We start from the raw sequence: 23671 nt of genomic DNA, 5'->3' as shown, positions 1-23671 counted from the left end.
CAGCACGCCCAGATGTCCTGTTTTAATTAGGTTCCTTTTCTCTTTACAGCTTTTGCACAGGTTTTCCACTTCCTTCTCCCCCATCCCTGACCAATCTGCCTGAACAGAGGCATGTCCCCCTTTCACTTCACAAATCAAGTTTGCTTGGTATTAAGGCAGTCATTTTCGTGCTAAGCAGATACCACACTGGGTGGGGGAGGGAGACACCACAAGTAGTGCTTAAAGGTGACACTTCTGACATCACACGTAACATGTCCACTTAAGAAAAGTATCGATTTAGGAGGTAGGAACTTCTCTCTACTTTTCCTCCTCCACTGGCCAGTATTCATTGCCAGAACCGTGTCAAAGCTTTAGGAAAAAGCAGTGTTCTGGAGAGAGGACAATTAATCTAATTAGAGATGAGCGTTACTAAGTAGATAGCCCATCCTTAAAATCCCGCGTGGCCGTCAGTGTCCCCATTCCTGACACTCCAGGCAGTCTGGATGAGGAGAACTGCGGCTGCAGTGGCTCACCCTCATTCGAAGCCTGTCATGAACCATTGTACACCAGTGGCGCAGAGGGAGTGAGTGGAAATGAAATGTTGAATTAATTAATTCATTAATGCAACTCTACAGAGACACCCCTAACTGAGTCCCTCTGGCCTTGAAGCTCGGAGCGTGCATGTTACCTAAAATTCCCTGGGGTTACATCACATATGTTGCATTGCTGCAAGGCTGGGAGACATTCTCCAGCATTCATTTGCCTATTGTCCTTAGAGATTTCAGATCACCTTTGGTGTTTGTCTAGTGCCGCGGTGGTGGTGGTGTATTACTTATTTCTCTAACTTCAATACCTTATCTTTCAAGAATGCAAATATTTCACTGAATAGTGATGCTGTTGGATATCTGTTTGGGAGAAGAAACTCCATACACAGGGCTCTCCCCAAGGGCTTTTAAAGGGCAAGCCCAGGAATCTGCTGGGTAGATAAAGACAGCAGTTGTTGCAGGCACTGTTGCAAGGCTTGTAGACCATTACCAGTAGCTGGCTAATTGTCTCATACAATGGGGCAGTGTGGTGTGGAAACGTCAAATATTTAGTCAGCATGCATTATCTCTCAGGAAGCAATAGCAGCGGAGTGGTTAAGAACAGAGGCAGCTGGACATGGACTCAAAGGTTCAAACTCCAGCTTTGCTATTGACTAGCTGTGTGACCTTGGGCAAGTGGCTTCACTTTGTGCCTCAGCGTTCTCATCTGCAAGAAGGGGCTGATAATAATACTGTCTATCTCATCGGGTTGTTAGGAGGATTAGGTGTGGTGATGCAGGGGTTTTTTTTCCTCGGTGCTTGGAACAGTGTCTGGCACAGAGAAAGCACTCAGTACTGACAGCTTGTGTTATTACGACACCAGGAGGTGCTTTAGGTGGTACAAAAGAGAACTAACCAAGCGTCTGCCTTCAAAGAGCTCACAGACTATGCGGGCTGGCAAATGAATGTACGTAAAAGGAGCACGAGCAACCCAGCATGGTACCCACAATACATTTGGGTGCAAGGGCAGCAGTTCAGAACGAGTTGGAGTGGTTCTAGGAGGCCCTCAAGTCCCATCAGGAGAGGACTTTAGGCGTCTGCCGGGAAGGTGGGTAAGAACTTGAATGGCTTTTTTTGCCTCCGTTTTGAGAGTGGGTACTCAGAATAATGCACATTCTTAGTCACATCCTCGCTAATATATTGACTGTCCTTTTGAAATAGACAGGTTAGCGTTACCTCATTGAAGAGTAGAAAACATATAGGCTGTGTTTAACCTAACGAAGTAGAATCTGTGACCTGATGGTAACCATCTGAGGTGTGAAGGAATTCCAGGGTGACATTGTGTATATTGGCCCAAATATGTGTTCTCATAAGAAATCACCTTTAAACCGGGGCTCTAGTGAGGGCCAACGTAACTCTTATTAACAAGAAAGATTTCCCAGAGGCCCTGAGCTATGCATAGGAGTTAGGCCCACTTTTTATTTTCCTTTTGTTTGTTTTTTGTTCTTTTTTTTTTTTTTGAATTTTTGAATTTTATTTATTTTTTTATACAGCAGGTTCTTATTAGTCATCAATTTTATACACATCAGTGTATACACGTCAATCCCAATCGCCCAATTCATCACACCACCACCACACACCCCCCGCCGCTTTCCCCCCTTGGTGTCCATACGTTTGTTCTCTACATCTGTGTCTCTATTTCTGCCCTGCAAACCGGTTCATCTGTACCATTTTTCTAGGTTCCACATATATGCGTTAATATACGATATTTGTTTTTCTCTTTCCGACTTACTTCACTCTGTATGACAGTCTCTAGATGTTTTTTGTTCTTGCTGTGGTTGTTTCATTTTGTTTTCTTTTGCCTTAAAAATAACTACTATATAAAATTTCGCTCATTAAAAATTAAATTATTTTAAAGATTTTAAAGTGTAAAAGACATAGAAGGACATAAAAGAAAAAAAAGTCAAACTTCCTCCAAAATCTTACTCTCTGGAAGTAACCACTTTTACCATTCTTTTATGGATCCATCTAAAAATTTTCTGTGTATATTTGAACACATATAAAGTGTATGAGAGTAATGCGTATACAGACCCATTTTTACCGCAAATAGAATCACACTGTACATTCTTAACCAGTACTTGTATTTGTTACAATGTATCTTGGATTTGGTTCTATATCAACACATGTAGATCTATTTGTTCTTTTAATGTCTGCATAGTATTCCATTTTAACACTCATGGCTTTTAAGATTCTGTTCTACGTTTTGTCTGGCTAAGGAGAAAGAGTAGAGAGGTAAGAAACAGAACATGATATTGGGGATGGGGGAGAGATATTGAGACACCTAAAGGGATAGGGCAAGATCAGAGTTTTTGAATAGTTTTAAAATAGTGCCACTAAATTTTAGCAGCTGTAGACATCAATCGAACCAGTACTTTTGGTTACTGCTTCGTGGAGTAAATAAAATAAAGTTTTAGAGCTAAGCCATAGGCCAGCTCTTCCCAACACTTCTGTAACCAGAAACCATGCTTAATTTACTAGAGTCTTTTGAGGATTTAAATAGCACATGGATAGAGCAGAACAGTGGATGCTATTTCGACTTTCAAAAAGTTTGGCAAGCTTTTAAACTCAAAGCTGTTTTTAAAAAATTGAGTCACCATGGGATTGGGGAGCAGTGTTTAGTGCTGGCTCCTTACCACCAAGTCCATGGCTTGGAGGTAAGAAACAAAAAAAATAGAGCTAAAGGGGCATTTTTCTGAATGGCAGAAAATAGACAGTAGGGCCACAAGGGATCAGCTATGGGACTAATTTGACTTAATAGTTATAAATGATTTGGAAGAGGGAGTACAGGGCAAAATCACTAAGTTGGCAGATGTCTTTACAGTATTCCAATGAGGATAATAAACTTCAGGAAGAGGTTTGTTTTGTAGGAGTGGGCATAAAAGTGGCCGGCAGGCTTCGATAGGAACAAGCCCAGGGAAATGTCTCTAGGGACACATTCCTGAAGTTCATTTCAGAAGATTTATAATGAGCCTTACGTCTTTCCCTGTGACTTGGGTCTCTGCTTCAGGTATCAGTAGATGTAAAGAAGAAGGAGATGCAGTTGGCAGTATCATCAAGAGGGAGATTATATTTAAACAGACAGCATTATATATGAACACAAAAAAAGGAGGCTAGTGGGGAGCCGATTCACACCAGATATATAAGCAAAGAATGTTGCTTTACGTTTCTGTAATACAGCCCCCAAAGGCAATTGGTATTTGATGGTTGGTGATCTGTGTATTCACTAACTTTTAAAGTTAGGTAAGCTGAATGTGTTAGGCTATCATTTTAGAAGAAATGCAATCAGATGTTCTCTTCAACGTTCCTACAAAATATTTTTCTTCTCAGAAGATGACTTTCAGTTATAAAAGTCAGACCTTGATTTCCTGACCTCCTCTGCTATCATGCGTGGTAGCATCAAAGCTTGTGCTTAATATTGGCAGATGCATTATATTATGGAAGGGAGCATCTAACACAGTCAGATCAGTATCTTCTGAAGTTGTGAAATTTTCAGTAATAAAGAGATAATGAGGTCTGCCCTATCACCTCACACTGTGGTTGAGAAGCTCAAATAAGCTGAGTGATACAAAACTGCTTTGTAAAATGCTGTGCAAAAATACAGTAGTATTAATGATTCATTGCATGTCATAATTTGGGATTAGAAATACAAACTGATTAAATTCTAGAAACTTGTCCTTTATAGATATTAATGTAAATGTACAAAGATTGGTATGCAAGGATGTTCTTTGCAGCATTGTTTATATTAGCAAAATATTAGAAATATCTCAATTGTTTATCAGTAAGGGATTGGATAAATAAATTATGATCTAGCCATACAGAGGAATAAGAACAAGGCAGTTATTTATGTTCTGATGTGGAAATATATCCAAGATATATATTAAGTGATAAGTTGCAAATCAATATGACTAGTATGATTCCAGTTTTGGTTAAAGCTACATGTTAGTATATGCATGTGAAAACCCCTAGAAGAATATGTATCAAACTGTTAACCATGGTTCTCTCATGGAAGGATAGGATGATACAAGAACTTTTGCTGTGTGCTTTGTTTATTTCTGTACATTTGAATTGTTTATAATGAGCACTATTATTTTTGTAATTAAAAATATTAGTAAAAGAAATGAATTTACCCTTAATTCGACTGCTTTATTGTAATTTTTTTAAAAATGTATAACGTAGGGGCAAAAGACCTGCAAATTTTTCCATTTCTTTAAGCAAATATTCCATTATCAGGATGAGAAAAAAGCAAAAAAGGGATCAAAAACCTCTTCCCCCTTTGGTAACAGTGTTCTGGTCTTTCTACATGATGGAAGATAAAGGAAGAAATGAAATCTGTTTCTTGTTTCTGTTTTGCGTTTGTTTGTTTTGCAAGATGAGGAGTAACTCTGCGTAGAGGTCTGGAACCATGGGGGCAGCAAAGAAACCACCTCAGTAGTGAATTACTGTCCCAGTCGAAGTTGCCAAAGCCCCACACTGACAGGCAGAATTGCCCAGGACTGTAAATATCCCCATTCTCGCATTGGTAAGGATGTCCATAGATACCTTGAAACTTCAATCCTGAAGCGAAAGCCTGTGGCTCATCCGGGGGCAGCACGTCAAAACCTTCCCTTGAGCTGGTGTTCTGTCTTCCCGTGGAGAACACAGACAGAAGCTGGCCGGCATAATTTATGCTGCAAATGGCTTAGGAAATCGTCCTGAAAAGCAACCCAGCTCACAGACCTGCAGGAAATGATGGGAGGAAGAAGTGGAGAAGAAGGAAGAGGTAAAGAACATGCAAGAGTCTTTCTTCTTCAAATGAGTAGAAAGCATACTCAGAGTTAAGGACCTTCCTGTGTGCTTCCCTGGCCAAGACCCAGCAGCTCCCTTAGCATAGCTCTTCTCACTCTGCATGCTCTTCTGGACTGTACACTAGACTGAGGGCACAATAAGGACAGAGACCTTGTCTGTCTTGTTCATTGGTGTATCTCCAACACCTAGAAAAAAAGGATGGTGAATGAATACTTGTTGACTGTTGAATGTTCTCTACTGCAGATAGACTCTATCTGGAGCGGTCTACCTTTGTACCATGCAGTCATCCCATGGGTTGGAAGGCTGAAGAGAGCTTGCGGTCAGCTTGACCATTGGTGCCAAATACAGTCAACTTGCACTTTGCTTGGAACTCTCTTGTGACAAACCTTTTCTTTACCTTCATGTTTCCCAGATACAGCCAAAAGGCAGCAAGAAATGGAATGAAAAATCAGTTCAACCTCCATGAGCTGAAAATGAAGGGCCCTGAGCCAGTGGTCAGTCAAATTATTGACAAACTGAAGCACATTAACCAGGTATGTGTATATCCAACAAAAATGGAAATGACAAAAAAGTGATGGATGGATGGTGCCCAGTGTTCAAACTGTATTCTTGGGCTTTTGGAGAGGCAGCCATTGTTCATTTTCTTCAAAGAGTCTCTCCGCTAAAAAAGGACTTCTGACCCTTGTTTTCCACCCCACTTTTAAATTATAAAGAAAATATTGTAATATAAGAGAAAACGGAAGGAAAAGCATTTCTCACAACCCAACTAGTCTATTTTGTTTTCATTTTTACACGTTCTTTTTTAATATTTGTTCATAAAATCACACACAGACTTTTTACATAATTGGAAGTATACAAGTGATTTCTAGTTCTTAAAATTAACACTACATTGGAAACACTTTTTCATGTTGCCATATATCTTTATATTAATCATTTTCTGTGGCCGCAAAAGATTCCTTTAAGTATTAATTATAATTAATCAATCTGCTTTTGCTATGCATTCAGATTGCTTCAAACTTTTACCATTATAAATAAAGCTACCTTTCCTGCATAGCGCTATCTCCTGATCTTAGATCATTTTCTTAAAATACTGGGGTTACTGGGTTAAAGGATATGAGCATTTTAATGCATGTTTCCAAACCACTCTCCAATGGGGATGTATCAGCTTTCACTGCCACCAGCAAGATACGAGAGGACCAGCTTCGCTGCACCCTTGCCAACTTCTGACTCACTGCCATGCACCGAGACACCCACAGATTCCCTTAACCTGTACACAGTTTTTCCTCTCAGAAGGAGTTTAGTAACTAAGACACAAATAGAAGTCAGTTGTACCATCTGCTTGTGATTGCTTTGTGGCCACAATTTTTTAAATGCCATCAAAAATGCCACCAGATACCAGAGTGACAGTGTTCCTACCCCATGGTCCATGGGTGGGAAGGCGCTGGCACCACTGACTTCTATTTGTAGCCTAGGAAGAACTTAATGAAACTAAAATCCTTATGCGAGGACAGAGGTTTCTGTATGACAACGCTGGCATGATTTCATTTTTTAATATAAGTTTAGCAGTGAAATTTTTGCGGTTTTTAGAAAATGTTTGGAAGGGCTTTCTAATAGTGGTGTGTTTCACTGCAAATGGCATGTGAAAGTAGTCACTACACTTTTGAGTAATAAATAGGTGTTACTGCTGCTGAGAACAGGATAGTGGCAGTATTTGCATAACAGATCCTTCTTTTGGTGAACTCACAACCACACTAAGTTCTATAAAGCCTGGTTAGATATAGTATGATTATTTCAAGACACACCTCTGAAGAGTTCAGAGCACAGTGTAAACCACTCACTGCTGAACTGGTGTGCTTTACCTGGGGACAATGGCGGTATTTCTCCTCTGAATTATTTCCAAATTATCTCAGACCAAATGTGTCTGTGTGGCTCCACTCAACTGGCTAGACCCAAGCACTGGTGAGGCTAAAATCTCAGGGTCCATTACTGCGCCCCTAATTCTACATGAAGAATACTGTCAACAGATCTCTTTGGTCAACAGACGTTAAGGAACACCTACTGTGTGCTCAGCCAGGTACCAGGGAGTTTGAGGATTCAAAAGAAGTCTAACCTTCTGTTTTCACAGCTTCCTTGGAGGAGACGCACAAGCATGGAAAGTGCTTAAATACAAATAAAAGGCAGCCTGTAAGACAGTGATGCTGTCCTCAGTTTTGGGTGGTTTGCTTAGGCCTAAGGTGGGCTAGGCTAGTGTAAGAAGGATTTCATAAGAAATATCAGAGAAAGACCTGTGGCTGGATGCCCACCGTGAAAAAAAGGGAAAGCTGCATCAGACCATATGATCCAGTAGTCACTAAAAATATTTATAGCAAGCCCCTTTAGTAAAGACTTTGGATGTTTGATATGAATGCTGTGGGAGACCATGTAATATCATGAAAAGAAGATGGGCTTTGGATCCAGATGGATCTGAATTCAACTGTGGATCTTACTAGATATATAACCTTGGGCAAATCATTCAACCTCTCTGAGCTTTAGTTTTCTCATCTGGAGTACTTAGAGTTATCAAAACAGTCCCTTACAAGGTTATTATGAGGATGAGAAATTATATCTGTGTATCTATATCTATATTATCCCATTATATAAAATTTATATATAATTATACATTTTTACATATATACACAAATATATAATTACATGTGCGTGACACAGTTAAGATGATTATTACATTCAGGATTTTCTCTATAGGCAGGACTTGAGTGAGTTTGAAAGGGAGCAGTATTCCAATACTTTTTGCCAGTCTAATTCTGCCACCCAAATTTTGGGTGGATCAAAAAGATCCCTTTGATGCATCTCTTTTCTCTCCCATATTGTTTCCTTCTTTCTCTTTACACTAACTTCCAGCCACAAAAGCTGAAGCCACTTCATATGTAGGGAGGTGTATATTGTCAGTGTCGGAAAGGTCACCATTATAATTACGTTTGCCATGGATGTATGTGTGAACATTTTTGGTTCCCTTACAAATACCATTGAGCAACCAATTAATTCTCATTGATAGACCAGTTTTACCTGTTTCAATTGAGCTGTTAAATTGGTTGGGCTCCAAACACCCACATTGATTTTTTTTTTTCATCTGTGTTGCTTTACATGGCCAAAACATATCTTCTTTCAGACCCTCAATAAAGTTCATATTTTGGCCATGATTCAATCTGAAATTGAGATACTTTAAGGGAAGTCATAAAGAAGAATGTTAGGATGACGATGATGTTGATGATGATAATGTGTTGTATTTGTATAGCACTGAACTATATTTCAGAATGCTTTCATGTCCTAAAAGTCTAACTGCTCATGTTGGAAAAAATATCCAGCCTGGAATTGTATAAGATATAGTACTGTCAAAGAATCATGCTTTTCAGGAACTCACTGTTACCCTTGGATATTATTTCATCCTCACTACCTCCTGCGAGGTACGTGATAATGTTTGTCCCTTTTTTATAGCTAGGGAAACTGAGGCAGAAAACCATTAAAGGCTGTGCAGGCATGCTGCCAAAACATCCAGTAAGTTCAGTTGAAAATTCCATTAATCATCCAGATGTTGTTTCCTGTACACTGCCAAACATCTGGATTCACTGAATGCCTGGCTAAATTGACCTAAAGTTTTAGTGATGAGGAGGTAGAATCAAGTTAACTTGCCCCAGTTCACATGTAAGTGAGTGCTGAATCCAGGAGTGTAATGTTATTTTCCTAAGCCCCTCACTTGGTGCTGCATCTATTAAACTACAGTAGGATGCTCCAACGTACACGACTATAAATGCGGAGATACTTCTGTCTATGCATGTATGCCCATGTGTGTCCATCCAGATGGGCTGTAGCTAGGCCGTTTATGAGCACATCCCAAAATAACTCTTCACTTTCTTCCATGGAAATTCTCAGCTGCCTCCTTTCAGGTTATGGTTACTGTTGATCGCACTGGAAATAATATATTCACTAAGGGAATAATGTAACATTATTTCCATATTGACAGTCCCACGGTGTAACCTTGAGGGGATGGGTTCAGGGTCAGGCCTGGGCCTCTTTCCTGGGAAGGCCTGCAGGTGTGGAATGTCCTCCCCTCCTCCTTCCAAGCCAGAGTTCTTGTGTAGCATTCCCACGATTGGAAATGAGGACCCTTTTTACTTCCTTTTCAGTTTCTAATTTGTGTGAGGATTTATCGTCTTGTGTTAGGAGAGGAATTGAACTCTTTTTAAGTCTTCAGTGTCAGTCCTGGAATTTGCTGGGCCATATTGCTTTAAAAAAACCAAATTTTGTTTTTCTTAGTATCCTGCTCCAGGGCTCCTGCATGGAGAGAAGACCCCACAAATACCAGGAATGATCACAATACATTCTTTCCCACATGACACTGTGGGCCGTTTGTCCTCTAACCCAGTTCTGTTGGTAATATTTTCTCTCTATGAGTAGCTGTGTAGTTAGTGTTAATTTAGCAGTACCTAAACTGCTACAGAAGTTATTGTTCCCAAGGACAATCTAGCTTGTTTATTGTTCTTCCTCAGTTTCAGTTCAGGTTCAAATGAAATTCCAGAAATTGTTTCCCTGCCTGTTGTAAACAGTTGAAGCCACAGCAGTCAATACCTGCTCATTTAGTGTCAGAGCTTTTCATTCAAAGTGGGATAAAGTCTCATCTGTTTGGGATGGTTGAAATGCCCTACTGAATGGCGGGGGTGTGGACGAGGTGGCCTCTTAAGATTCCTTCCAGCCTTGTGATTCCGTGATTTGTGGCTCAAGGTCAGGCTTTAACCCAGCACCCTCTTGTGAACAAGTCTTGTGACTTTATTCTCTGCCCTGCCACTCTTTTTAAAACACCCTGTTCCCAGGTCACCCCTTTCTACTTTGTAACCTCTCATCTTTTCAGAGATTCTTCCCTTCCCACCAGTCTTCCAGCCTGGGCAGATGGAACTTAAACTTGCCCTTCCCCCCATGCAATTCTTCTGTTCTACTGCCTTGTTCTCATTAGGCTATGAAAACATTAAACTGTAAAAACACTTTTGCATTTATCACCCTCCTCCAGAATCAGATAGGTGACCTGTCTTCACATCTTGTTAGCCATGTGACTCCATATGAATGATAATAATTCTGCCATAAATTTGTATAGCACAATTCAGTTTGTAAAGCTCTTTCATGTACATTACATAAGTTGATCTCCACAATGACTCTGAGAAGCAGACATTATTACCTAGATTTACCAGATGAAGAAACTGTGGGCACTGGAAGTCTAAGTGATCTTCATATAGTAAGTGGTAGAACTAGACCTAGAATCCAGGATAATGGATTTCAGTCTCTGTGCTCTTTCCTTCGACATCTTTAAAGCCATGGCACACTTGCTATGGTTAGCACGCTCCATATATAAAAGATGTGCAGAAGTACAAAGAGCAGAGACTCCTTAATTTGTCTAATGGTTTCCAAGTCCCTAATATAGTAATGTCTATGGTCTGAAGCTCTGAAATCAGCAGCAAAGAAAGAATAAGCACGTTGTTTGCCAAGTCTCAGTTGGGAAGAGTCTTAGAAAACTGACCACCACAGTGTACGGTGTGGAAACTGAGGCACTTTGGGTTTGAGTTATAGACAGCAGACAGACTTTTGATTAGCTATCTCGAATTCATAAAATGATTTTAAATGGTCGAAGAAAAATTTAAATGTAGAGCAGACAGTGGAATGTCTCCACTTCCATCCCCCTTCATCAATACCGGAAAAGTATGTTTTAAGATGCCTGACGGATTACTCTGGTGTCATGAAAAGACACTGACTTTTGAAATAGAAAGTTACACATTTTGTTTTATAACTTTATTTATCTGTTTGTTTATTTGTTTTTGGCTGCGTTGGATCTTCGTTGCTGCACGCGGGCTTTCTCTAGTTGCAGCGAGCACGGGCTGTTCTTCATTGTGGTGCGTGGGCTTCTCATTGCGGTGGCTTCTGTTGTTGCGGAGCACGGGCTCTAGGTGTGCAGGCTCAGTAGTTGTGGCGCACGGGCTTAGTTGCTCTGCGGCATGTGGGATCTTCCCGGACCAGGGCTTGAACCCGTGTCCCCTGCATTGGCAGGCAGAGTCTTAACCACTGCGCCACCAGGGAAGTCCCAAAAGTTATACTTTTAATCAGTTAATTAATAAAGTTGTTACATGTGAGAAAAGTACCCAGGACATGCCTTAGTATGTAATTTTTAAAAATCTTTAAATGAATCTCAGGCATGATCGAAAATGCTTTGAGTAACTTTTTCCATAGTCTTCTCACAATAAAACCAGTGAGGGTCATAAAATGCTAGCATACTCCAATGGTTGCTAGAAAAGCTAACACTGATCTAAAATTTCTAAACAAAAGGAGAAACCTTTTGAGAGTCAAATTTTAAAAAAGGCCTTTCCAAATGAAAATATGTGCCAGTGTCTGTCACACTTCTTCACATACAAATAGTGTGGCAGAACTCTAGTAAATGCCATTTCCATATGGAGCCAGAATGTGTGTGTGTGTGTGTGAAAGACAGAGTATCTACAATGGCATGTTTGTTTTTTTTCTTTCACATCTTTATTGGAGTATAATTGCTTTACAATGGTGTGTTAGTTTCTGCTTTATAACAAAGTGAATCAGCTATATGTATACATATATCCCCAATATCTCCTCCCTCTTGCGTCTCCCTCCCTCCCACCCTACCCCACCCCTCTAGGTGGTCACAAAGCACCAAGCTGATCTCCCTGTGCTATGCGGCTGCTTCCCACTAGCTATCTATTTGACATTTGGTAGTATATATAAGTCCATGCCACTCTCTCACTTCGTCCCAGCTTACCCTTCCCCCTCCCCATGTCCTCAAGTCCATTGTCTATGTCTGCGTCTTTATTCCCATCTTGCCCCTAGGTTCTTCAGAACCATTTTTTTTTTCTTAGATTCCATATATACGTGTTAGCATACGGTATTTGTTTTTCTCTTTCTGACTTACTTCACTCTGTATGACAGTCTCTAGGTCCATCCACCTCACTACAAGTAACTCAATTTCGTTTCTCTTTATGGCTGAGTAATATTCCATACAATGGCATGTTAACAAGAGCCAATGAATGACTTCTGAGTTACAAAAGGACAATGTGAATTGGTCTTTAAATACCAGACCTAGATTCTGTGGAGCTAAACATGATTTCATGAAACAAAAGGGAATTAGCTGATGCGTTCCAAAACACATTTATCATTAAAAAAAAATCTTCTGTCATTTTGCTTAATAGCCTGAAAAATAATTACAGTGTCTGGTGGCTTTGGGGAGCATGTGTTTTTAATATCTTAATTACTATGTACAGTTTAATAACACTGCACCAAGATGAATTCCCAAGTATTTCATATTAAGTTTCTTGAAAATGAACTATTTGCTTTATTTAGAATATACAGGATTAAAGGTACTTAAATTGGGTCATGTATTTTAGTCCTTGCACAATAAATTAAATTATTCAAAAATGGAAGATGAGTCAAGAGTGGTAGGCCAAAATGTTGTTGATAGCAGTGTTGTGGTGATCTTGACTTAACAATGAAGGAAAATACATGATCCTTTTTCATTGCAGTATTGTACTCTTTCATAAACTTTTTTAAAATTTTATTTATTTATTTATTTTTGGCTGCGTTGGGTCTTCGTTGCTGCACAGTCTTTCTTTAGCTGCGTCGAGTGGGGGCTACTCTTCGTTGTGCTGCACGGGCTTCTCATTGCAGCGGCTTCTCTTGTTGTGGAGCACGGGCTCTAGGTGCGTGGGCTTCCGTAGTTGTGGCACGTGGGCTCAGTAGTTGTGGCTCATGGGCTCTAGAGCACAGGCTCAGTAGTTGTGGCTCACGGGCTCAGTAGTTGTGGCTCACAGACTCTAGAGCGCAGGCTCAGTAGTTGTGGCGCACGGGCTTAGTTGCTCTGCGGCATGTGGGATCTTCCCGGATCAGGGCTCGAACCCGTGTCCCCTGCATTGGCAGGCGGATTCTTAACCACTGCACCACCAGGGAAGCCCCATAAGCTTTTTTTTTTTTTAGTAGGAAGTATTAGAAGTGTTAGCTATTGGAAGACAGGTTTTACATATGAAAAGGAAATTCTATCAAATTATAAAGACTACCAGGTTTACAAAGTTAGAAATGTATTTCCAAAATATCTATGAAATCCATAGGGTCTCATATTCTATTTACATCTACCTACTGACCAAATGCAACAAAGCAAACATAAGCAGTTACAAATGATTGCTCTCTACCCCCATAAACCTGGATTATAAGCAGTATATTGGTATATGTATGTTCAAATACTATTTGGAAACTCAGAGACAACTTTTACCCAGATGTATTTATGAATATATATATATCCTGCCTCTGGACTGTCAGCTCCTTAAGTCTGGGATCCTGCATACAACTCTTTGTCTTCTGTAGCACCCAACATAGTGGCATATACAGAATAGACCCTCATATACAGTATTTTATTGATCAGTTCATTCAAAGAACGCAACCTTTGCTGCCCTCAATTTATTTCTAAACTTTGATTTAATTTAAGGTACTTTTCACATTCAGTATTAACAAGTTTCTGTGCTAAAGGGCAGGGTTACATAAGTACAGGATTATAGTCTGCAGGGGCCTTTAGGTCATAGGGTCCAACCCTCTGATTTTATAGATGAGGAAATGAAAGCCAAGAGAGTGGAATGACTTGTCCAAAGTCATACTGCTAGTAAATGACAAAGCTGGGACTGGAAAATGAACAGATCAATATTGTATAGTGACTTTGCTCTACTTCCAAAGGCTCTCATATAATGCAAAACATGCTTGCAGACATGCAAGCACATTTTCTTATACAGTACTCCCAATCATAGCAGAAGCCCCTACTTAAGCCGTTCATCTTTGGAACAAAAAGTGGTATAGCACGAGGCATGAATTTGCCAAGTTTTTATCTCTTATCATATCTATTAACTAGTGTTTGGTCATAACAAGTACACATCAGTGCCTCCTGCCTCATTCAGCCCAGTGAGCAGTTGTTGCACGTGGGTTGGGAGTGGGGGTGGGCTCTCTGCTGGGATCACTGGACCAAAACCAAGCCGATTCAGCAGGAGCTGTTGCTCCTGGTCTTATACCCGCTCACAGAGTCTGACTTGGGCCCCTGTCCACATTCAGGATTAGTCATCCTTTCACTCTCATGCTCTGAATCTCAGCTCCTCCACCTTCCTGGGCACCCTGTAATAATTTATCCAGTGCCTTCTCCCTCCTTCCAGATGGCAAAATTAGCACCATATTAGTCAGTGGGTTTCTGTGCCAGTTAGCTCAGTTGTTTAGGCAGCGTATTCAGATCGTATTCCACGGGGAGTAGAGATGTGGGAGAGGTGCTGCGGGGGTTATTCTGAGTCCCCCGTTCCTATTTTAACCAGAGCATGTCTAAAATCTGCTTTACATATGGGTCTTCTAAGTAAGATTTCACTTAAACAAAGGGTTTCAACTGCTAAAACGATAAAAAATCTCAGGGTGCCCTCGAAGCTAATATTAAAGGTTTAATCCCATATGAGCCATTTCTTCATTTGAGCATTCACTCGATGAATGTGCTAAGTATCTGCAATACACAAGGCAGTCACAGAATGCCTTCCAATCCCCATCAGGCACCTCCTAAAATGAACTGTTAGTTAAAATGGAGACAACATGGAAAGTATGAACGGCTTGGTGGCGCCATTATTCTGATTGGAAGTGATGTTCCTATCGGAAGGCCCATTATTCTTGTACTAGTGAGCCAAAAGCGTCTTCTTTGAAGCTGAAGACCAACACAACTAAGTTTTCCTTGCCCATGTCATTAGGATTTTGACAAAGTTCAATGGGAATAAAACTAGCTTCTCTACAGAGAGCAGATACTTTTGCCCCTGGATGGCAGCCCCATGTTAACTGGCTCAACCAAAGGTTTGGCCTTACTCCTTTATGCCCATGGTTATTTGAGACCTAACCTTCAACTGTAAACTTATTTGCCATATGACCAGGGATGTTTCCACATTCCGTGTAGACTCAATGTTAGTACTTAGTGAATGTAAAATAATAATAATGGGGTCGGGCTTCCCTGGTGGCGCAGGGGTTAAGAATCCACCTGCCAATGTAGGGGACACGGGTTCAAGCCCTGGTCCGGGAAGATCCCACATGCTGCGGAGCAACTAAGCCCATGCACCACAACTACTGAGCCTGCGCTCTAGAGCCCACCAGCCACAACTACTAAGCCCACGTGCCACAACTACTGAAGCCCGTGCGCCTAGAGCCTGTGCTCTGCAACAAGAGAAGCCACCACAATGAGAAGCCCGCGCACAGCAACAAAGACCCAACACAGCCAAAAATAAATAAAATAAAATAAATTAATTAAAAATAATAATAATAATAATGGGGTCAATTCTGTATCCCTAACTATATGCTTTCCTTAGATAGCAACCACAGTGCTTTTGCATGGCAGCTATTAAGTGGAATATTTCCAGCAGAGTTGTAATTAATGTCCAAGGTGAAAATTGCATTATTATTCATATGTACTTCATTTTATTGGATAATTTCCTAACATAGTTAAAGTATGATCTTATTTGTATAATTAGTTGATCTAGATATTATTTTCTTCACTGTCCATATTTTGCTAGTTCATCAGTTTTCAGGGTAGTATCTGTTCTGTACCATGGGTAAGCAGTTGACAAAACCAAAAAAGCTAAGAGAATTACCACTGTGGTATGTCACAGATAATGAGGCCCAAGTTCAGATCAGTTATATCCCAGGGCACTGAAGACTCTTCTGGTTATTATCATGGTATCACTATTAGCAAATTTTGAGTCATCACAACAAGTAGAAGAAGAGCCAAAAGACTGGAGACAGGCACAAATTTTTACCCTCACCTTTAATACGAAGTGGAAATTGGACTGTGGAAACCACAAGTCAGGGAGCCTGGTGTCACATCTTCCCAGAATTCTGGACTAGAATCTTGGAGAGCATGAGCGTTCCGAAGCCACCGTGATGATTACTAGGAGCCACTGTGGGCTCACTCTGAACAAATCAGGCCACTCCCACCTATGTGTGTGTGCATGTGGTGCAGACATGGTATATCGAGATTTCAGCAAAGTGTTTGATAGAAATTCCTATGATCGTTTTTAAACAAGTGACACAGAATGTTGGCTAAGTAATCATATAGTTGGGTAAATGTGTAGCTGATTAACCATCATTCCTAAAGAGTGTTTTCTTAACATATCAGTGTCAGCCTGGAGAGAGGCTTTTAGTTGTTTGCTTTGACCTTTACTGCCTAAAGTTTTTACCAGTGACTTCACTGCAGACAGAGAAGGCATACTTCTAGTATTTAGTGATGGCATGAAGCTAGATGGGGTTAGCTAATACGTAGATAACACAATCAGGATCTAAAAATGTCTCAGTAGGATGGAATGGCAGAGAAAACTAGCAAAGTGAAATGTTACAGGGAGAAATGGGAAGTATTACATGTAGATTCACAAACATGACTTAGCCGCTCTTTTGATGTTGGGGCCGTTATTGGTGGGGGGAATGGAGGGAGGGGCATGCAAGTAAGTAGCTAGAGAAATATTTGGGATTGTAAAGTTCACTATTCCACATGAGTTTTTAATAAACCAGTACTACCTGTTTCGGTTGTAAAGTCTTATTGGTATGTGATTTAGAGTCATAATGAGAAATTTGAGAGGCGCAACACTGTGTAATCTAGTTTGGGGGAAAGTACAAAGGCTTTAGAACCAAACATAGATCTATGTTTAAGGCCCAGATATGTCACTTTGTAGTTGCCTAGCTAATGGCCAAATTATCTAACCTCCCTGTACTCAAGTCTCCTAATCTGTGAAATGGGTATACTGCAATCTATCTTGAAGGGTTAGTAGACGTGTTAGAGATGATGCATGTAGTAACACAATAAATTAAAGCTACTCTTCTTCTTTATATTATGATAGTATGAAGAGTTAGCATAAAGGAAAGTCAGAAGTAACCTTTTAAGTAGCTTGATTCACTTTGCCTCAATTTATCACTTTCTGGAATGTAGAGACTACAACTTTTCTAGTTTGGGTTATTGTTTAAATGATTTTAGAATTTTGCACATAATTATCTAAACCGTAAAGGTTCTTGGAAAAATATATCTAGCCAATCTTCGACAGATTTTTGAACTATTTAAAGTTTAGTTTGGCTCAAAGTAACTGAATGGAAAATGAAGATGATAAATTTTAAAAAGTATATATACATATATACATACCTATATATGTTCATATGTACATATATATACATATATATATGAAGGAGTGTGTGTTTAAGTTCCTCAGCTTTTCCCAAGATTGAACTCTGCCCTGAAATGGAGCATCTATAAATAGGCAGGCTATCCTTAGAGTACAGCTTAGAGATTTTACAGATCATGATCCAGAAGTCCCATTTTAATCTTCAGCCCCACCAGGACCTTTCATGGGAAGGATGGTATCAAGTGAAGAGACTTCAGAGCTATAAAGTTCAGGGCAAGTTAATCTGCATTCCTTTTGCATCTTGCTCTCTGGTTGAAGACGGTGAGAGGTTCCTATATTTAAAACCCGGCTGACCTGATATCCTTATTGGCAGATGTCTCGCAGGAGGTATTTAGAATGATTTTGAGCGGCATTATAATATGTTTGTGAGTGTGTGTATTTCACATGCCGACAGAGCAGAAAGAATTCACAGGGCCTGGGGCTACTAGCTTTCTTGAGACACCATCACTTTCGGCTGTCGGGCTGATGTCACAAATGCCAGGAACACTGCCTAGGCCCAAATTCCCAAAGCTCAATTTTGCATTGCAGAGCCTAAGGCAGACAAGACCCCTTCCATGGGCTCTACCATCAAAGAACTATGGAATTTGTTAGCTACAGGCTGGGACCAGCCACCACTTGTTGTCAGGCAAAAGGAAAGCTGCCCCCTGCTGCCTGAGCCTTTGTCCCTGCCTGGGATACCATGGGAAATGGGGAAGGAATCCAGACTCATTAATGAGCTAATACAAAAGATTAAGCCAGGCTAGAGGCAGTTCGTTATAGCTGCATATGGATGCTTGAAGGCGGTTGAGAGCCGAAGGATCTCCAGACCAGAATCCAGTGGTGCTGCTGCCTTTGTCCGCCAGACCCAAGCGTAGGATAAGGGTATCCCTGTGGGGAGCGGTTTTCTTATTGCTCGTATCTTTTTTACAGAATACCATTCCCTGAGCTATTGTGTGGCAAATTGCTTGATCAATAATTGCAGTCTGATAACCCACAGTACAAATTATTGTTAAAGCTACAGGTTTCATGATAAGATGCTGAGATGGAGCTCGGCTCTGAGCTTCTACTTGGTTGAATAGCCTTTGTTCTTGGAAATCAGTTAAACCATGACTACTTCTCTGACCCCTTTTCAAAATGAAACTCATCAGGAAAAAAATAAAGTAAAATAAAATTTATATCTATATATGAAATTTATATAATATGTATATTTTATATACATATACATATATATCTCCTCACTGTTTATTTAGCAGTTATTTACTGAATGCTCGCCTTATGTGTAGTTCTGAGTTTGGTGGGCTCTATTGATAAAGACATAGAGAACCCCTCCTCCTTATACAGACTTATCACATATACATATATCATTATCATTTGAATTCATTTGCTCAGTATTGAGCAGCTCTGTGTACTGGAGGTAGGGGCTGTGGACAAGGATACAGGGATAACTTAAGCACAGTTCTTGCTTTCAAGGAGGGTGATGAAAACATACCTACATAACTATAATCCAAGGCATAGTGTAAGTGTCACGAGAGAAGTATAAACCAAGTGCTCTGCTCACCCAGAGAAGGGAAGGATTAATCTCTACCAAGGGAATTAGACAAGACTTCAAAAATAGGTAGCCTTTAAGCCTTTAAGGCTTTGAAAGATGAGGAGAATTTTGACAGATAGAGGTTAGCGGGAAGGATCTTCCTGGCAGAGGAATGTGGTATGCACAGTGGCACAAAGACATGAAAGTACATCAATAGCCAGAGTGGAAGAGGATGTAGGCAGTGAAAGATGAGACTGAAAAGGTGGTGGTACAAAATTTGGGAGGGCCATGAATAGTAGAGAGAATCTGAACTTTTTTAGCAGTGGAGAGCCAGTGCAGGGATTGGAGCCAGACTGACACGGTCAGATCAGTGTTTTATGATGTTAACTCCACGAGGAGCATGAAGGGTGGCTTGGAGATCAGAAATTGGAAGCAAGGAGTCCAGTTAAGGTTGATGGGTTTTGTTAGCCAGGACATGGGGAGGCTGGAGCGGGCAGTGGGTGGGGTCTCCGGAGCCAGGGGAGCGCGGTGTGACTGCACGGCAGACCAGTACCTAATCCAGGTCTCACAGTAGAAAAACATTTTAAAAAAATTCTAGTACCTCATTGAACCTTAAGTAGAAGTTCTCACAATGGAGTATTTCGAGTCCCTGATGAATGTGTTAACTATTACTTTTGAATCAATTTGTTACACACTTTTTTTGGTCAGGATTCCAATTAAAAGTGGCTCCTTGGCTGTTGAATGTTGAGCGCCATCCATTCACCCAAGTCTCAAAAATTACCAAAACTGTGAGAAAGATTGAGAGAGATTATAGTGGTTTTTCTTCAGCTGCCACCGTGGGTGCTTAGATGTGTTAGAAAGACGACTGTGTTTCGTGACAGCCTCACAAAGAGCAGGACGGGAGCCGAGGGGAGCCAGTGACTGCCTTCCCCAACCTCCTTAAAACAGATTTTCCCAATTTGTTATCAACTCCTGTGTTTTTCTAATTATGGCAGCTACTTACAGTTGGTGCTGTTTCCCTAGAATGGTCTCCAGGAACTTTATACACTTTATACATAGGACCCTGCTTGTTCAGTTTACTCAAGCATGTGCTGACAATGAGCTGACCTGACCTTTCACCAACGCGGGCTGGCAGGCAGGCGCTGGATGCCGTTTTTTCTCTCCACCTGAGCACTCCTGGCCCTTGCTGGTCAGAGCAGATGCAAAGAAGGCAGGCAGCGTAAAAGCTTGTTTACAGCACTTCTACGAGGGTAGGGTCTTATCTGCCCCATTCACCACTGTATCTTCTGCTTCTAGAGCAGTGCCTAGCACATCGTAGGCAACGAATAACTATTTATTGCATGAATAAGTGAAGGATTCTGTTCCAACTTTTGAACTGGCTGTTTAACTCCAGTGTAGGGAGACTGTAACTTTTATCCTATGCCTGTCCCAGCATTGTACTTTGGAAGCAGATAACGTGTTTCCTAGTTTCACAGGTACGCAGACAGAGGGCAATTTTGACCCAGAATGGACCATCTGCAACATTTCACTAGTACTTGATTGAGATGATGAGATTTGGGACTTTTGAGCTAAGACAATTTAATGAGATTTGGGACTTAGATTGATACTGTAATGGGTTGACACTTTAAGGGCTATTGGGATAGGGTGAATGTATTTTGTACATGGGACAGATGTGAATAGGGGAGAAAGTGTACGCGCATGTACAGAGAGAAAGAAAGAGAGTAGGGGGATTCTTTGCAGCCTTAAAGAAAATATTAAATGTTACACTACAGTTTACCGTAAAAGTATGTACAGAATATTCTAAATCTGCCCAAAGTCATCGAGAATAGTCCTTCCTGAGAGAGTGGCATGGACATGTTTACGCTACCAAATGTAAAACAGATAGCTAGTGGGAAGCAGCCGCATAGCACAGGGAGATCAGCTGGTGCTTTGTGACCGCCTAGAGGGGTGGGATAGGGAGGGTCGGAGGGAGACGCAAGAGGGAAGAGATATGGGGACATATGTATATGTATATGTATAGCTGATTCACTTTGTTATAAAGCAGAAACTAACACACCATTGTAGACTCCAGCAAAGATGTTAAAAATAAAAGAAAAATAGAATAGTCCTTCCTTCACTTTAAAATTTTATTTTACTTTTATTTTTTCCAGCTTTATTGAGATATAATTGACATATAACATCGTGAAAGTTTAAGATGTACAACATGTTGATTTGATACATTGTTGTAAAATGATGACCACCATAGCATTAGCTAACATCTCCATTCCATCGCATAATTACCATTTCTTTTTCTATAGTGAGAACATTTAAGATCTGCTCTCTTTCTTCACTTTCTTGAGAAACTGTGGTGGAATAGTACCGTGTCTTCCCCGAGAGTCCTCATTCCATTTGTTCAGAAGTTCCTTAACTTGGCAGAACCTGGAAAATCTGTGCACTCACTGTTCTGTCTCCCTTTTCTGACCTCCATTTGGCGGCTCTGCAATGATCTTTGACAGAGACCCCAGGCTGTGGCCTGCTGCCTCCTACTATGCCTGTTCTGTCACTGTAAAATACAGTATTGAGCGAAGATGGAAAACCTACTTCTATCTGTCAGAGCCTGAGTCACGGGAACTTTCGTTTTCTGGCTGTCTCCTTTCAACTCCAAGCTCAGCTTGTTGAGGCTTGAAGAGCTAAGATGAAATAGTAATTCTTGTATCTATTTTATTTCTAGACTCATCTTTCTGGATCCTGAAGACTGTGGTGATTCACGCCTCAGTTATGGGTGGCTAGATATTGGGGAAACTTTCTTATTTGCAGCCTATGAAAATGAATAAAGTGATCAAAATCTTTATCACCACCTATCCTGTTTACACAGCTTTCTCGTGCTTTCCCCTAGCAAATAGTTTCTTTGAGGGAGGACAAACGGGTCTGCGACCTTGTCTACTTTCAGCATCTTCTTCGGACCTACTATGTGCCCCTCACTGAAGTTATCACTTCTCTGCTGACATCACTGGTCCTCGACTCTCTTCCCTGTAGCCATTCAGTCACCAAGTGCTTTCAGATCATTCTTTGGAACCTTCTTTGTCTGAGATCCTTTTCCATCTGTATGCCATCACCCTAGTCCAGGCCTGCCTTACTTCACCACCAATCCTCTGATGGGCACAGGGACTAGAAAAATCGATGAGACACTCACTGCCCTTGGCTTCTAGGGACCCGCATTCATTTTTTACATCTCTGTTTTCTTATAGCACTGTAGTCTCCAACATGACTTTATATTTTGCTTTATATTTTTCTTTTGTTGATCCATTTGTATAACTTCTGTCTCTGCCACAAAAATACTTGTTGCCTTCCTTTTATAGGTCCCCCAAATATGGGACTTGACTCCCACTTATGCCATGCTGCCTTCCCTGCGGGAGGGGTACCTCTTTCCCCACAACTGCTCTTCTTCCTATCCACCCACTCTCATGTTCCACATAATGTAAGAATTTTTCTTATAGGTCGATTTTTTTTCCTCTATGCCCTTAGTGATTCTGTCTTTAATGGAAAGTAAAAAATGGCTCCTGGAAAAAGACAGTAATCGAGACTAAATAGCATTTATCGAGCACTTGCTGAGCGCTGGTACTACTGGGTGTTTCGAAACATCTAATAAAAAGCACCATGCATGCTATGTGTTCCCTTCTAGATTAAAAAAAAATCCGTAATCTATAAATGCTTTTGGCTCGTGATGATGAACAGCAGCAGTTTTTTTTTTTTTTCAAAGCAAAAACACCAGAAGTTTGGAAAGGAATTTGCAAGTTGTGTTGTAATGCAACTGATCTCTTTCTTCCTGAGAAAGTTGGTTTCTTGCCAGAGCGTTCAATTCAGGCCCACGCAAACTGGGTGTATTTATAGAGGGCCAAAGGAGGAAGAGAACATGATAAACTTTTCTCCCCAGTACAGCAGAGAATGGTAAACGATCACCAGGTGAATGCCATGTAGCACACAACTTGGAGAGCCAAATGCCATCATGGTACTTGGCAGCCAGACATCTACTAGGTTGAAGCGTTCCCCCCAAACCTGTAGGCAGCCAGTTCAGGTCTGGAGACTCAGAAGTGTTATTCTGGATGATGGCAAGCCCTCAGAGGTTTCCTGGAGCCCTCTCAGTGTGGGGGACATCTAGGAGGATGTGCTCACTAAAAGTGCCTCCAAATTCTTCATATAAAGATGTTAAGAAAATAAGAATCTCTGCATTTAAAGTGTTTTAGGGGCTTCCCTGGTGGCGCAGTGGTTGAGAATCTGCCTGCCAATGCAGGGGACACGGGTTCGAGCCCTGGTCTGGGAAGATCCCACATGCCGCAGAGCAGCTAGGCCCGTGAGCCACAATTACTGAGCCTGCGCGTCTGGAGCCTGTGCTCCACAACAAGAGAGGCCGTGATAGTGAGAGGCCCGTGCGCCGCGGTGAAGAGTGGCCCCCGCTTGTGGCAACTAGAGAAAGCCCTCGCACAGAAACGAAGACCCAACACAGCCATAAATAAATAAATAAATAAATTTAAAGTGTTTTAAAGTTTATGAGGCCCTTT

General features: G+C 40.9%; 1 protein-coding gene across 1 annotated transcript in view; it reads left to right on the top strand.

The window, feature by feature from the left end:
• The window catches only part of GPC3 (glypican 3), a 430874-nt gene that overhangs the window by 312033 nt on the left and 95170 nt on the right, over positions 1–23671 (top strand). The window contains exon 6 of the mRNA XM_036840086.1: positions 5761–5881. Within this exon, the coding sequence (XP_036695981.1) occupies positions 5761–5881 (121 nt within the window). The remainder of the gene's footprint in view (positions 1–5760; positions 5882–23671) is intronic.

Source organism: Balaenoptera musculus, chromosome X (genome assembly GCF_009873245.2).
Source record: "Balaenoptera musculus isolate JJ_BM4_2016_0621 chromosome X, mBalMus1.pri.v3, whole genome shotgun sequence".
NCBI lineage: Eukaryota > Metazoa > Chordata > Mammalia > Artiodactyla > Balaenopteridae > Balaenoptera > Balaenoptera musculus.
The sequence above is the reverse complement of the archived record's forward strand: the minus strand, read 5'-3'. Positions and strand labels throughout refer to the sequence as shown.